We start from the raw sequence: 16,009 nt of genomic DNA on the forward strand, positions 1-16,009 counted from the left end.
GCCTTTCGTGGTCCAAGCCGACGCAAGCGATGTTGCCCTCGGAGCCGTCCTTCTCCAACGAAACAACGACGGGGTGTTTCAACCATGCGCTTATGCGTCTAAAAAGTTGTCTCCTGCAGAACGTGCCTGGGCAATATGGGAGAAAGAGGCTTTTGCGGTACGCTGGGCACTGGAACTGTGGCGACATCATTTGGAGGGGGCTGTCCACCCGTTTGAGGTGTGGACGGACCATAAGAATCTGATGGCATTGCAGACACCCCGACGGCTGTCCCCCAAGCATGTACAGTGGGCACTGTACTTCCGTCGGTTCCGCTTCACATTGAAATATGTTCCGGGGGGGAAAAACTTCCTGGCGGACGCATTGTCACGTATGCCACAGTTTGAGGGGAAGAGGGAGGATGTTGTACAAGCGCTTGTGCCTACCGGAAGTCCAGATCAGGAAGGGGACACCGCTTTAGCAGCACAGGACGAGTTCTGTGAAGAGCTTCGGAAGGCCCTTCAGGGGGATACCTGGCTACAGGCCCACCCAGAACTCGTTGACATGCGTGATGGCTTGGCCTGGCATGGGACCCGACTTTACGTGCCAGCCTCTTTGAGGGAGCGAGTGCTGTATCGGTGCCACGACACCAAGCAAGCTGGACACTATGGGTTTCTGAAGACCCTGCATTTGGCACGTCGGCAATTTTGGTGGCCGCACATGGCAAAAACGGTGGAGGACTATGTACGGCAATGCCACATTTGTGCCACCACAAAACCTATGGTGGGAAAACCTTTGGGTCTCCTACAGAGGGTGGCTGATCCTACTCGTCCATGGCAGGATATAGCCATGGACTTCATTGTTGAGTTACCCGACAGTAAGGGCCATAACGTTATTTGGACGGTGGTAGACTTATTTTCTAAGCAGGCCCACTTTATTCCCTGTAAAGGGTTGCCCTCAGCACGTCGATTAGCTTGGCTCTTTGTAACCCACGTCTACCGTTTACATGGAGTGCCACGCCGTATCATTTCAGACAGAGGAGTTCAGTTTACGGCCCGTTTCTGGAAGGAATTTGTTAAGTTCATCGGGTCAACTCAAGGACTCAGTACGGCGTACCACCCTAGCACCAATGGCGCAGCAGAACGGGCCAATGCTGCCGTTGAGCGGTATCTACGTTGCTACGTTTCGTACCAGCAAACCAACTGGGTGGATCTCTTAGCGTTTGCGGAAGTAGCGTATAACAACGCTGTACATAGCAGTACGGGGTTTTCCCCTTTCAAAGTGGTTATGGGTAATGATTTTGTCCCCATGCCCGAATGCAGCCCGGGGCATGAGGATCCCTGTCAGCCACGGGAATGGATGAGGCAGATTGAGGGGGTCTGGAGTGCAGTGAAAAAAGCGTTGGAGCGGGCTGCGATAACGAATAAGGAGCAGGCTGATAAGAAGCGAAAAGCGTTCGCAGTCCCGAAGGTGGGGGACCTGGTCTACTTATCTACTAAGTATCTGCGTGGCCAAGTTCCCTGTAAAAAGCTAGGGCCCAAATACATCGGACCATTCAGGGTGGTACAGGTAATTAACCCTGTAACAGTACGACTACGACTACCAAAGATCCTAGGCAAACTTCACCCAGTATTCCACAGTAGCCTTCTGAAACCTGCCACCTCAGGCGCAACGGCAGTGGGGGAAGGTGGGCCTGGGCCCACCCAGGGCGACCATTATGAGGTCCAAGAGATCCTTGACTCCAGAGCTCGTCGGGGGGGCGTCCAGTACCTCATCAGGTGGAAGGGATATCCTGTGGAAGAGGCGACATGGGTGGGGGAGGCGGATGTTCATGCTCCTCGGTTAGTGCGGGCATTTCACCGGTTGCACCCTGGGAAGCCGAGGGGAGGACGGGGGGACGCCGCGGACAAGGTGGATGTTTGCTTACCTCTTGTGTCTTCCCCTGCAGGAGGGGCCCTGGTAGGAGGGGCGGCATGTCGCGCCCCGCGGGCCCGACGGCCAGCGGCGCCACGGGCGCGACACTTACCAGCGCCGGTTGTTTTGGTTTCTCTTCCTCCTGCACGACCCGGGAGAGTGCCTGGCGGCCTGGAACGGGAGAGCGGCCGACAGTTGCGACGACGGCCTTCCCCCTCGTCCGACCAACAGCTGCGACGACGGCCTCCTCCTTCTCCCGCCCAACAGCTGCGACGGCGGCCGAGCCGGTTGAGGCCGCCCGACAGCTGCACGACGCCCGAGCCGGTTGAAGCCTCGAGAGTGCGCACGCGTCGTGCGACCCGGCCCCGCCCTGCCGGCTACGGTGGCCTCACAGGCCCATGAGGCCAAACCAAATGGAGACTCGGCCCTTGCGGCGATGGCGGGCGGGGCCTTCGGCAGCGGAGCCCGTCTACGACAGGAAGGGACTGGGGGCTTGCCAGTCTTGCAAAGGGGGGCCGGGCAGCAGGGCAGCGGTGTGTTTGTGACAGGAGGGAAGGTGCCGGGTACAGGGACGGGGGTGGGGGTGGTGACTAGCGGCGATGGGGAGAGCGTTCACGGGGAGACTCACCTGGGAGGGAGAGGGTGCCAGGTGGCAAAGGGAGGTGTTTGGAAGAAACGGGGATTAAGTAGGGAATGGGCGGAAGTGGGTGCGGTTGGGTGGGGCGTGGGTGTATACATGCAATGTGTATTTAAAGGCGTTGGATGCGGGTAGCAGCCAACGCTGGCTTTGTTCCGTTTGAAGATCGTTTGCTTTTGCTTATTAAACCACTTTGGAAACTCAGCTTTCGTCTCGGTTGCTTGAATCTCCTGCTCTCCGGACGAGGTTTGAGAGTGGACATGTTGACCAAGATGGCGCACTTCATCCCCTGTCGCGGCTTACCGTCAGCTCGCGCCACTAGTCGCATGTTCATCCAACAGGTGTTCCGGCTGCACGGCCTTCCCGATAGAGTCGTCTCCGATAGGGGGGCCCAGTTTACAGCCCGCTTCTGGCAGGAGTTGATGCGGGCGTTGGACATTAAGGTTTGCCTCTCGTCCGCGCATCATCCTCAGACCGACGGGGGTACCGAGAAGGTCATCGGCATCTTAGAGCAGTATCTGCGCTGCTATGTTAACCTGCAGCAGGACAACTGGGTGGACTATTTGGCCATAGCCGAGTTTGCCTTTAATAACTCGCAACACACCTCCACGCAGATGACACCGTTCTTGGCCAACGTGGGTTATCACCCCAGGTTCTTCCCTCTTTCTCCCGTGGACTCACCGGAGCCGGCAGCGAACGAATTCATGGCGGAGTTACAGGCGATCCATCGGTTGGTGCGACGGCAGCTGGAGAAGGCCAAGGCCGACTACAAGAGGTTCGCCGATCGGTCGAGAAGGGATACGCCTCCACTATCGGTGGGGGATCGGGTCTGGCTGTCCACCAGGAACCTACCATCCACTCGGCCGGCGAGGAAGCTGGACCACCGTTACCTTGGACCGTTCCCAGTCGAGGCCGTCATCAACCCGGTCGCCTATCGTTTAACTCTGCCACGTTCCCTGCGCGTGCACCCCGTCTTCCATCGGTCCTTGTTGGTCCCCGAACAACCGGCCTGTCCACTTCGCCAAGCGGAACCTCCCCCATCAGGAACTCGTGATGGAGGCAGCACCCCCGAGTACGAGGTCGCCAGCATCAGGGATTCCCGCTGGCTGAAAGGTCGTTTTCAGTACCTGATCGAGTGGAAAGGGTACGGGCCGGAGGACTTCACATGGGAAGACGCGACCGCCGTTCATGCCCCTGCGTTGGTGACTGCTTTTCACGAACAGTTCCCAACCCGACCGCATCCGGATCGGCAGACCCGAGGGAAGGGCCCTGCGGTGCGGGATAGTGTTGTGACTCAGGGCCAGCCTGTGGGTCCGACAGCCGGGTCCGATGTATCGGAGGACTCAGATGTGGGGGAGGAGGGAAACGAACCGGCTGATGATGATTTGGAGGCTTTGCAGAGTCCTCAGCCGGGGACCTCTTCTCAGCTGTGTGAGCCCGAGAGTGCGGAGGATGATGACCCACAGCTGGCCCTGTTCAAGGACGCCCGACGCAGGAGGCAGACGAGCAGGGACAAACAAAGAAAGACTATGGGACTCCTCGGGAGGAGGCACAGGGAGACCACGCCCTGAGCTCTCTATAAAAGAAGTGTTTGGGGAGGGGCTGGTTGCTGAAAGCAACTTTTCCGCTTGAGAAGACAAGCTCTTGTGTTTTTGTTAACTGCGTAATTAAATCTTGGCAGAAGCCTTTTAGCCTTGGACGCTTTCCAGACTCTTCTCTTAATTAGGGGTTGCGAGAAGAGGGCTGGTTCAGAACACTTCCTCAGAGGGCTTCCCTGGTTGACTTTGTGAAAAGAAAAGCACGATGAGAGTCACACAGAGTAATTAATATGGAACATGTGATTGTAATTATCAGGCAGAAAGAAATCGGGTTTGTGTCGGATCATCGGTTCTTACGACAGAGTGCAGCTTTTCATTATACCTCACGGAAGAAAGTATTTTTCTTGAGATAGAGCATTGTAGAATATATGGTGTCCCCCAAAACAGACCAAAATTGCAAGTGGCTGATTTAGTTTAATGGACAAACACAGTGTAAAACATCGGTCCTTTATCGGCATTTGTCCCATACAGGTAGTCAACCTACGACCACAACTGATACTAAGCGAGGCATTTGTTAAGTGAGTTTTGTTCCATTTAACGACCTTTCTTGCCACAGTTGTTAAGCGAATCACTGCTGGTAAGTTGTTCAGTGAGTCTGGCTTCCCCATTGACCTTGCTTGTTCAGAAAGTTGCAAAGGGGGGTGGGTCCCATGACCCTGGGACACCGCGACCATCATAAATATGAGTCAGGTGCCAAAGCATCCGAATTTTTATCCCGTAATCTTGGAGATGCTGCAATGGTTGTTTTTAAGTGTGAAAAGTGGTCATAAGTCACCTTTTTCAGTACTGCCATATCTTTGAATAGTCGCTAAATGAATTGTTGTTAAGTCAGAGACTACCCGTACGTCTGTGTTTTTCCAATCTGGCCAAAGTCCGTTTAGTCAGCTGCATTACAATTCCACTACTAGACTCTGGCTTCTGGGCTCCTTCCTAATGCTTTTATAAAAAGTCTTGTGACTTTTATAAAAAGTCAAACCGGGGTTAAAACAGGTTTAAAAATAGGTTAAAATGCAAGGTTAAAAAGGGTTAAAAGTAAATATAAAATTAAAATTAATTTGTTTTAAAAAAACTTACTTTTGGAGGAGCTCTTTATAGTCTTTGCTGCCTATCTGCCATCTTCTATGCTTGTGTGATTAACGCTGTATGTATATAATAATAATGATGATGATGATGGTGTTGGACGGGACCTTCGAGGTCATCTAGTCCAACCCCCTGCTCAGGCAGGAAACCCTATACGATTTCAGACAAATGTCTGTTCAGTCTCTTCTTAAAAACTTCCAGTGCTGGAGCATTCACCGCTTCTGGAGACAAATTGTTCCACTGGTTAATTGTTCTAACTGTCAGGAAGTTTCTCCTTAGTTCTAGGTTGCTTCTCTCCTTGATTAAGTGTCCATCCGTTGCTTCTTGTCCTGCCTTTCAGGAGGTATCAGCTCCTTGAGTTTTTTAATCCCACCAAAGTTACCTACCGGGTATTGAATAAAATGTTCCAGAATAAGGTTCCCCTACTGAAATGAAAATCTGACTTTTAATCACATGGCCTCCCCCCCCTGCCCTTTCCTTTCATTGTACAGGTGGCTAAACTGCGAAAGACGGTGGCCGAGGAATATCTTCGCTATCTCAATGAGTGTGACGCCCGCAAGCTATTACTTTTGGACCTCAACGAAATGTACCGTCAGAAGGAAGAACTGAGGCTTATCAAGGAGCAAGGTAGACGAAAAAGATGCAGTTTTTCCCACTAATTCATCAGTCTCCGCCGAGGAGCGTGGTGGCTCACCTGGTTGGGACGCTGGGTTGACAATCAGCAAGCTCGCACAGTTCCAGTCCTGCTCATTGGAACCTTAGCACTGATTTACATTGTTTCGTTTTGTTTTTAAACGTACTTTCATGCAGTGTCTAGTTTGGATCTTGGCTTGTCCATTCTCCCCCGTCCTTGACTCTTGACTGATTTTTTTTCCTGCTTAGTGGATATTTTTTTTCCTGCTTAGTGATCTGAAGGATCAAGGTTCTCCCAATTAAGTGTAATTTTGAAGTGTCCCTGGACTTCTTTCTTCTAGATGTTCTAGAGGAGGACACAGTGAAGCTAAAGGTTGCGCTGAGGGTGGCCCGCCAGGACCTCACCAAAGCTCAAGTGGACCTGAACACCATGCAAGCAAACTACGGAGATGTTGTGCCCAGAAGAGATTTTGAACTGCAGGAACGAAAGTATAACGATTTGGCTGATAAGGTACTTAGGGCAGAAACTTGGCAAAATTGGCAAATTCTCCATTATGGAGAAGGAGATTCAGCATTGGCTGTCTTTTCCATTCAAGTCTAGAGGTAGAACTTGACTAGAAGTCAGCAAGTCTTTCTCCTTGTGTAGTAAGAGATTCTTGTGATTCTATTTACGCCCGAGCGTAGTTTGTTTGTAGTTCTCGTCTCCATTTTCAAATTTTAACAATCTTCCCGGTAGATATTTTAATTCATTTCCACCTCCCCAGTCCAGCAGATCCCTTACCCACAACTTCAGATCTCGTGCTCATTCCCATCCTTTGTTCCTCGCCCTTCAGCTGTCAATTCTTCAGAAAGATTTTGATGACCTTCGTGAGGAATATGAGATAATGTTGGATGTACACAAACAAGTTTCAGAAGACCGAGACCGCTACTTCAATGACCTCATCAATGTCCAGCGGACGTCCACACCCCGCCCGGACTGGAACAAATGTGCAGGTACAATTTAGTGAGGCCGATGTGTACGTGTAGTCCTCGATTTACAACAGTTCATTTTGTGACCGAAGTTAAAGACGGCGCTGAAAAAAAAGTGACTTATGCGCATTTTTCACACGTACGACCGTGGCTGCAGCATCCCCCACGGTCACGTGATTTACCTTTGGATGCTTGAACAACTGACTCATGTTTATGACAGAGTCACGTGATCCCCTTTCTGCAACCTCCTGATGAGCAAAGTCAATGGGGAAGCCAGCTTCACTTAACAACCGGGTTACTAATTCAAGAACTGCAGTGATTCGCTTAACAACTGTGGCAAGAAAAAGTTGTAAAATGGGGCAAAAGCTTTGGGCTCAGTTGTGGTCGTAAGTGGAGGGCTACCCACATTTATTCTGGTTTTCTGTTAGGCATATTTTTACTGCGTGCGATGAACAAAATAGGAGCCCCTCGGTAGAGTGCTCCTCCTCTTCTCAAAATTCCTACCCGGTCTGATATTACATTCTTGTTCCTGCAGACGTGATTCTTGGTGGAAGTGAGCGCTGGAAAAGCTTGTCAGTGGGCAGGACAAGCGACCAGCTAGTCGATGTGCTTCTGGAGGAAATTGGCGGAGGTCTCCTGAGAGAGCGCGACACCTTCGTCGGGCGGGTATGGTTGGGCTTGCAAGTCCTTCTGCGACTTCCCCCACTCCAGCAGATGGATTTCTGGGGTTCGCTTCCCCAAGGATCTTAGTCTAACCCCAACAGAGATCCAATTTGCAGCTCGGGATTCAAATGAAGGGTCCTTGGTGCTCTCTGAGCTGGGTTGTTTTCTTGCAGACATTTTATTACCCGAACTAGGTAACATCATCAGTGTTAGCGCCGTTGATGTCACCTCGTTTGGCTAATGAAACGTCTGCAATTAAACAACCCAGCTCAGAGAGCACCAAGGACCCCAAATGTAAAGATCTCTTCTTCTTGGTCTTCCAGAGAAAAGAGGGGTGGGGGTGGGGGGAGGAGATCGGAAAGGGAATTTATTCCACGGAAAAGAAATGTGTGTTTTACTTCAGCAAATTCTGAATGGCTTTGCAAAATCTTTCCAGGCTTGGCTGAAATGTCTATGGAGGTGCTCAGTCATCCTGGTCAGAGCTGTCTGAAAAGGCAGCTGGACTGTGGGTTTTTTGTTGTTTTTTTTTGAGGAAGAAGACGTTTCGCTTCTCAACCAAGGAGCTTCATCAGTTGTGACTGGATTGTGGGGGGATGGGAGGATTAGGTACAGGGAAATCTTTCCGTCATCGTGGACCTGGCTATCAGCTGGTGCAGAATGCAGCTGCGCGAGTTGTGATGGGAGTCTCCCGATACTCCCATGTAACACCTCTTCTCCGCGAGCTGCATTGGCTTCCAGTTGCCCTCCGGGTGAGATTCAAGGTGCCGGTGATGACCTATAAAGCCCTAAATGGCATGGGCCTGGATTATCTGAGGGAGCACCTGCTGCCAGTGTCAATTTCCCATCATCCTGTGCGCTCCCATAGGGAGGGCCTCCTCAGGGTACCACTGGTCAAGGATTGCCGGCGGGTGATCCCCAGGGGGAGGGCGTTCTCTGTGGGCGCGCCTGCCCTATGGAATCAATTGCCGGTGGAACTCCGGACTGCCCCCAACCTTTGTTTGTTTCGCTGGGACCTAAAAACCTGGCTCTTTGAGCTATCAGGCCTGGACTGAGGGGTTTTAATGATTTTCAATTGGGATTTTAATTCTTGGGGCCGTATTTAATTTAATTTTAACTTAATTTTATACTGTATTGTTTTTAAATTTTGCCCTGTAAACCGCCCTGAGTCCTTCGGGAATAGGGCGGTGTGCAAATTGAATTAATAAATAAATAATATCCTTCAGAGCCAGGGGTGGCCAACCTCATAGCAGCCTGGCCCCACTCAGCAAGCCCTCTGACGTGCACTTGTCGTCACTGTACAACAGCTTTGTACAGCAGCTGTTTCGCTGGGACCCCCAGGGTAACAACCTAATGCCACGAGTTGGGTTTGGGTGGGTTGTCTTGATCTCAGTAGGCATTTGAGGTTGCCCACAGCGGGCCATTTTTTTTCTTCTCCACAGGGAAGAAGCGAAAAGATTCCCCCGTACCTGAGGTGTGATGGCCTGGTGAGAAACAAGAAGCTGGCAAAGAAGGAAGTTGTGGCCCTTCTGAGGGAGATCTGGAGGGAAAAAATTATATCAGATCAACAGGTCTCTTTGGTTTTCCTCTCTCTCTCTCTCTCTCTCTCTCGCTCCTCTTTCGGGGCAACTGAATCTCTCTGGAGCTGACATCCGGGATAATGTAGCTGGCTGAGCTGTTGGTTTAGCCTGGGGAGACCCAGGATCCCCCCTGAAGATGGGGTGCTCTGGGTGACTTGAGTCAGTTTCTCAGCCCAGTCCTGTTCTTTCCCCCCCTCTCCCCCGCCCAATAAGATGGTAAAAATGAAGGCAGGACTCAGAGAAAGTTGCCTTGAGTCAGAAAGAAGGGCAGATGACCAGAGCAAGAAATTGCAATTAAAAAAATACATTTTCCTCCTGCGCCACCTTCACCGGGCCATAAGGGGGCAGCCCGCTTTCTTAGGTGGGAAGAAAAGGTTTCGGTCCTGAGGAGGCACAAAGGATTAAAAACTTAAAAACACCTTGCTTAGGCATAGAAATTCTGTTCCCAGTTGTGATCATAAGTTGAGGACCACCTGTATTAGAATAGAATAGAATAGAATAGAATAGAATAGAATAGAATAGAATAGAATAGAATAGAATAGAATAGAATAGAATAGAATAGAATAGAATAGAATAGAATAGAATAGAATAGAATAGAGTAGAGTAGAGTAGAGTAGAATAGAAAATGTGGAATAGAATAGAATAGAATAGAATAGAAATTGTGGAATGGAATGGAATGGAATAGAGTAGAGCAGAGCAGAGCAGAATAGAAAATGTGGAATAGAATAGAACAGAACAGAACAGAATAGAAAATGTGGAATAGAATAGAATAGAAAATGTGGAATGGAATGGAATGGAATAGAATAGAATAGAGCAGAGCAGAGCAGAGCAGAATAGAAAATGTGGAATAGAATAGAACAGAACAGAATAGAAAATGTGGAATAGAATAGAATAGAAAATGTGGAATGGAATGGAATGGAAGAATAGAATAGAATAGAATAGAATAGAATAGAATAGAATAGAATAGAATAGAATAGAATAGAATAGAATAGAATAGAATAGAATAGAATAGAATAGAATTGGAAGGGACCTTGGAGGTCTTCTAGTCCAGCCCTCTGCTCAAGCAGGAGAACCTGTCCTATACTGTCACAGACAGGTGAATGTCTTCTTAAAAATCTCCAGTGATGGAACACCCACAATTTCTGGGGGCAAGCTGTTCCACTGGTTAATAGTCCTCACTGTCAGGAAGTTTCTCCTTAATTCCAGGTTGCTTCTCTCTTTGATCAGTTTCCAACCATTGTTTCTCATCCTGCCCTCTGGTGCTCTTTCTGGCAGCCCCTCAAATACTGGAATACTGCTATCATGTCACCCCTATTTCTTCTTTTCTTTAGACTAGCCAAACCCAAGTAAGCAATATAATTGCTAAGTCTACCATTTTCAGGATAATCGATTTGGTCTTTGAGTGTCTCTTCTTCTTTCTTTTTTTTCTTTTTTACAGAGAGGGAAACAATCAAGCCTGTCCGATTTCTTCCTAAGCTTCTTTCAGAAAAAATATGGTGAACCTGTTGCTTTTGACTGGACTTACAGCATCTATGAAAACCTCAAGCTCTTTCGGTCAAATGAAATGATGGCCTTGTTTCTTAATATCCTGACAGGAAATGTAAGTATCTTCCTTGCTTAAGATAATAAAGATAATACATGAATTGGTTCATGCCAGAGCTGGTTTCTCTGGGACGGTGGTAGTGTCAGACGGCCCATAGCTTGAATCTCTAGGTAAAAAACGATCCTTGGCTCCATTTATTGACAAAGGTATAGCTTTATTAGAGATCAAGTGTATTGCAGCATTGCATAGCCAGAACTGAGAACTGCATGCCAAAATCCCTAAGTTCTACTCCCACTGCCTTAACTGTCTCTCATCGCCCATCCCAATGTAAGCAATCAAATCCATGCAAGATGTTTTCATAACCCTCAATCGCAGCGCAGGTTGGCATGCAGCTCCCTCTTTCTTCCACCTGGGGGTGCCTTGAGGCAGCCTCTTGAGAAAGTACAAACTCTACTTTCTATTTCCCAAGCATTTCCCCCCCCCCCGCCCTTCATTCCCCCTCGTCACAGTTCATGACAGTCTGTCACCACCCAGCAGCGATGCCCAGCAAGCCGAAGGTGGCAACTGATAGGTAAAAAGAACAGGAGCATTCCTTGGCTGGGTTTCTATTATAGATTTGAAGTTTGAAGACCCCTGTCTTAAAGCTTCTTCCATCTCTTTCACAGCTGGATGAGGGCGTATATCACAGTCACCTCCTGGAACTTAACAACCTGTTAAAAGAGCTGACTGCTGCCGATGCCGAAAATACCGGCCACTTGACAGAGGAGCAATTCACGTAAGAGCCACCGTATAGTCTGCACCTGCAACAGGACAATAAATCAGAATTGGAGCCCTAGAAATACCCACATTTTAAACTGATGTAGGGCAATGTTTGGGGTTTTTAATATTTCAAAAACTATATCCTGGCCACGCACTAATCAAGGTGATTAAAAGATGTAAGTATGTTGTTCAAATCCAAGCTTTGTTCTTGAGGATCTTATATTTTATACGAAATGCAGTTTTCTCCTTGCACCGGGATAAATGTGCGGGAGCCTTCCAACCTGTGGGTGAAAGCTAAAGTAGCTTTGTTCTTTTAGGAGGCACACAAGAAGCAAAATTAGGGCCGAAGAGTAAGAGGAGGAAGTAAAATTTCACCCCACCATATCCACTGTCATTGCAATCCTAATTGGATTGCCACCATTTTTAATCTTTTTTTAAAAAAAATAATAGAAGCTTAACTGTAACAGGCGATTGGGATAACACTCAATATTGCTATCTGTTTGCAAACTGGGTCCCTTGGTAGCAGAACACTGGGCAAATAATTATCACTCTGTGAGTGAAAAGGGCAGTTTCGAAAGTTGATATATATATTTCATCATCATCATCATTCTAGCCATTGGCTATCCACTGCAGGCTGAAGGCCTCTTCCGCATGTTTTCAACAAACAAGGTCTTGAGTTTTCCTTTGCCAATTGGGCTCGCAATACTTGCTGATGTCGTTGATCCATCTTGTTTTAGGTCCCTTTCGTGGACACTTTTGATCAAGTGGGATCCATTCTATGACTGCCTTGGTCCACCTGCCCTTAGTTCTTCTGGCTATGTGATCAGCTCATTTCCATTCCAATTTTACTCTTTTGATGGCATCGTATACTTTAGTTTATTCTCTAATACTTGCGCGGGTCTTTGTATCTTGTATGTATCTTTCCATGGCTTGCTTCTTCTATCTATCTATCTATCATCTATCTATCTATCTATCTATCTATCTATCTATCTATCTATCTATCTATCTATCTATCTATCTATCTATCTATCTATCTATCTATCTATCGTATCTATTTATCTGTTCTATCATCTAGCAGCCTGCCTGCCTGCCTACCTACCTATCTCAACATATATACAAAAATCTGTGAACAAAGGGTAAGGGAAAGACAGCATCTTGCACAGCTATTTGCTCAGCTTTGGGGGAGCTGAGGTATAAGTGCCCTTTTAAAAAAAGCTAATATAAGGAATATTAGCCCTTTTTAAAAACGTTGTGCCTCAATTTTATCCAAAGCTAATATGTTTTCTCTCTCCTGCAACAGCCTTGCCTTGAGGACAGCTTTCCCACTAAAAACAGATGAACAGATTCAGGAGTTACTTGATGCAGCTGGCTTCAGGCCAAATGTTGGTGCTATTATGTACAAGCTCTTATTCTTAGAGGTAAGTTGGAACATTGGATAAGAAGCAGTTCAGTATTTATGGGGATGAAAGGAAGGGATGTGTAATAAGACTGGATTTCCAAAACTGGAACTAATACCGAGAAATCATATACAATATTATTTACCTTTCTAAGTGGGGAAAAAACTCACCAAGATTTTGGCCAGTCTGTAATTGTGGCTGAGCAAAGAAAACAATTTCATTAAATAAAATTACATTGCTTCTGGTTATTTCACTGTTCATTTTTCTCGTCAGCATGTGGGATTTTGCTCCTGGTGGGAAGCCAAAGGGCTCCTCCACATGACAAGACATGTATCCATGCTTTAGGAAGCTAGCCTATTGTAATTTATCAAATAAACTATGGTTAAACAAGCCTTAGTTGTAGAAATATGTAAACCTAGACAGTGAATTCTTTCACAGTGGGGAAAAAAACAAGCTCTTTGTAATGTTGAGTAATTGCCTACAGTTGAGAGAAGGGAGATGCTTAATAGCAACAATGAACAAACACGCTGCTAAACTACTTACATTCATTTACAGGATGATGAAGGAAAAATAGAACCCCTAATTGCAAAACTTAAGAACCAATATGTGGTTGAGAAGCAGACGTATCTGAATGAGCTACGTGCTGAACTAGGAGCCTTGGTGTGAGTATGTGAGTGGGAGGTGACTCCCAATGGTTTAAAAGGTAAAGGTTTCCCCGCACATGCATGCTAGTCGTTTCCAACTCTAGGGGCCGGTGCTCATCTCCGTTTCAAAGCCGAAGAGCCAGCGCTTGTCCGAGGACGTCTCTGTGGTCATGTGGCCGGCATGACTAGATGCCAAAGGCGCACGGAACGCTGTTACCTTCCCACCGTAGTGGTCCCTATTTTTCTACTTGCATTTTTACGTGCTTTCGAACTGCTAGGTTGGCAGAAGCTGGGACGAGTAACAGGCGCTCACTCTGTTACACGGCACTCGGGATTCAACCCGCCAAACTGCCGACCTTCTGATCGACAAGCTCAGCGTCCTAACCCACTGAGCCACCGTGTCCCAATGGTTTAAGTACATCTAAATTCAGATTCATTATAATTTTCTCCTTGTCCACTTGCATTTACAAACAGCCTCTGTCTGGATCCAAACTAGACATTTTCATCTTTAGATGTTTCTGGCTAAAAAAAAAGGGAAGAAAAACAAAGGATGAAGGCAAAATTAGTTCAGTCAATAGTGGAAGAGGAATAAGCTAAACAGGTACAAGTGGTCCTTGACATATGACCACCATTGAGCCTAAAATTCCTGTTGCTAAGCAAATCAGTTGTGAAGTGAGTTTTGCTCCATTTTACGACCTTTCTGGCCACAGTTCTTAAAAGGGAATCACTGCAGTCGTCAAAGTTAGTAATATGGTGGTCAGGTGAATCTGAATTTTGCTTGTCAGGTCGCAGAAGGCAATCACGTGACCCCGGGACACCGCAACGGTCATAAATATGAACCATTTGTCAAGCATCCCAATTGTGATCACGTGACCACGGGGATGCTGCAAAGGTCGTACGAGTGAAAAAGTCATTTTTCACAGTGCCGTTGTACCTGGACGGTGATTTAACTAATGGCCATAAGTCGAGGTACTATATACTCTGCCTGACATTTTTATTGCATCTTTTTTTTTCTTCTTCTTCTTCTTTTTTGATGAAGTTAAACTTGGAGGAACAAGCAGTGTCAACTGTAAACGGACAGCTCCAAAAATAGAATGCTAGAGATTTAGAATGAAGGTTGACAATAAGATCACGTGGCGGGTTATTTTTTTTATTAGAAGTACCTTTTCAGCAATGGCTTTTGCTCTCTTCTTCCCAGAGACGTGAGGCCTGATGATCTGAGGGCAGCTTTCTGCGTAATTGACCACGGCTTAACTGAGCAGACCCTGGAATCTTACCTCTGTTACGCCTTCCAAGTTCCCAAAGAGCAGCTAGACCCTTCAGTCTCCATTCCCGTAGAAATTCTGATGCAAAGGCTCATGACGGGAGATATCCACAGACAAGGAGCTGCTTCGGGACAGCCCCAGCACGGGCCTCCATCTCACACGGCCGAAGAAGCAGATCATCCCAGCAACTGACTCGACCCACTTGCTCTCCCGCTCTGAGATGCATTGAAATAATAAGATCTGCTCGGGTAGAACTGAGAACCTCTGCCCTGCCAAGGCTTGCAGCTGATAAGTGAGCCCAAGGGGCAAAGCTGTGATCCCAGTTGATTTTCTTAAGGCTCAGACCAGGGGTAGGCAGCCTCGGCTCTTTTAGGACTCGTGGACTTCAACTCCCATTCTGGCTCAGGAATTCTGGGAGTTGAAGTCCACGAGTCATAAAAGACCTGAGGTTGCCTACCCCTGGCTTAGACAAAGCTTAAAAGTAATTACAAAATCCACTGTATGCGCTATTAAAAGGTCTTTTAAAATCCATGCAAAACATTTAGTATGGGGCATCCCATTTCTCAGACTGGGTAACTAATTTCCACTCATGTAGGAAGAGTTGAAGTTGAATCTGGCAGAGCTTCAGGTTTGCTTGCAAAAAGTAGCAGCATTTCCTCTCTGTATAACCATAAATATTCCACAACAGGAACCCATGGAGAAATTGTAAAATGACAGTTCAGCCAACTGGATACTAAAATAATTTAAACCTGTGCAGTTTCAGAAGTTTTATGTTTTATTTATAACTTTTGAATTATCCATAGTCCACTGGGGGCTAGAAAGTATAGAAAGGATTATATTATTAACACAGAAACCAGGGCAGCCAAGCAATTGAAGAGGTAGCGAAACTAAATTACCAAGCTAAATAACAAAACCATTTTTGCTATGCTCCAACTTGCACTGAAAAAAGGGGAGCTTACCAAGTCTTGGAAACTGATGGTTTCCAGATTAGCAATTTAAAAATGTACGGTTCATTTATATAAACAGTGTTGTTAAGATGCAATAAACTATTAAATAAACTTTCCTTATAAGCCTTCCTATATCTGACATCAAAGGGTATTGTGCTAGAGGATTCTTTTTCCAGTATGTTGCAGAGAAGCAAATATCAAAAGATATTAGTGATGAAAGAAAAAATCATTTTGTCCCTTTTTAAAAAAAATCTAATGTGTACTTTCCCTCAATAGCATGTGGAAGGGACACGCTATCGTGAGAATAGTTTACATTGTTCTTTCAAAGTTGCCATGTAAGTCTCAGCCGGAAAAACATATATGTTGGATAAATTTATATACACAAATCTGTCCATCAGGATAGCCT

At 46.9% G+C, this 16,009-nt stretch overlaps 1 protein-coding gene across 1 annotated transcript in view; it reads left to right on the plus strand.

Moving 5' to 3' along the window:
• TSNAXIP1 (translin associated factor X interacting protein 1) overlaps positions 1-15,929 on the plus strand; it is a gene marked incomplete at its 5' end in the record, with an annotated part of 36,515 nt that extends 20,586 nt beyond the window's left edge. Inside the window, 10 exons of the mRNA XM_081335664.1 lie at positions 5,698-5,833; positions 6,181-6,350; positions 6,673-6,832; positions 7,344-7,474; positions 8,911-9,039; positions 10,487-10,648; positions 11,257-11,366; positions 12,651-12,768; positions 13,303-13,409; positions 14,590-15,929. Of these exons, the coding sequence (XP_081191790.1) occupies positions 5,698-5,833; positions 6,181-6,350; positions 6,673-6,832; positions 7,344-7,474; positions 8,911-9,039; positions 10,487-10,648; positions 11,257-11,366; positions 12,651-12,768; positions 13,303-13,409; positions 14,590-14,848 (1,482 nt within the window). The 3' untranslated portion in view covers positions 14,849-15,929. The remainder of the gene's footprint in view (positions 1-5,697; positions 5,834-6,180; positions 6,351-6,672; positions 6,833-7,343; positions 7,475-8,910; positions 9,040-10,486; positions 10,649-11,256; positions 11,367-12,650; positions 12,769-13,302; positions 13,410-14,589) is intronic.
• Between the last annotated feature and the right edge of the window lie 80 nt (positions 15,930-16,009).

The sequence above is a fragment of the Vipera berus genome, assembly GCF_964194415.1.
Source record: "Vipera berus genome assembly, chromosome: 10".
Classification (NCBI taxonomy): Eukaryota; Metazoa; Chordata; class Lepidosauria; order Squamata; family Viperidae; genus Vipera; species Vipera berus.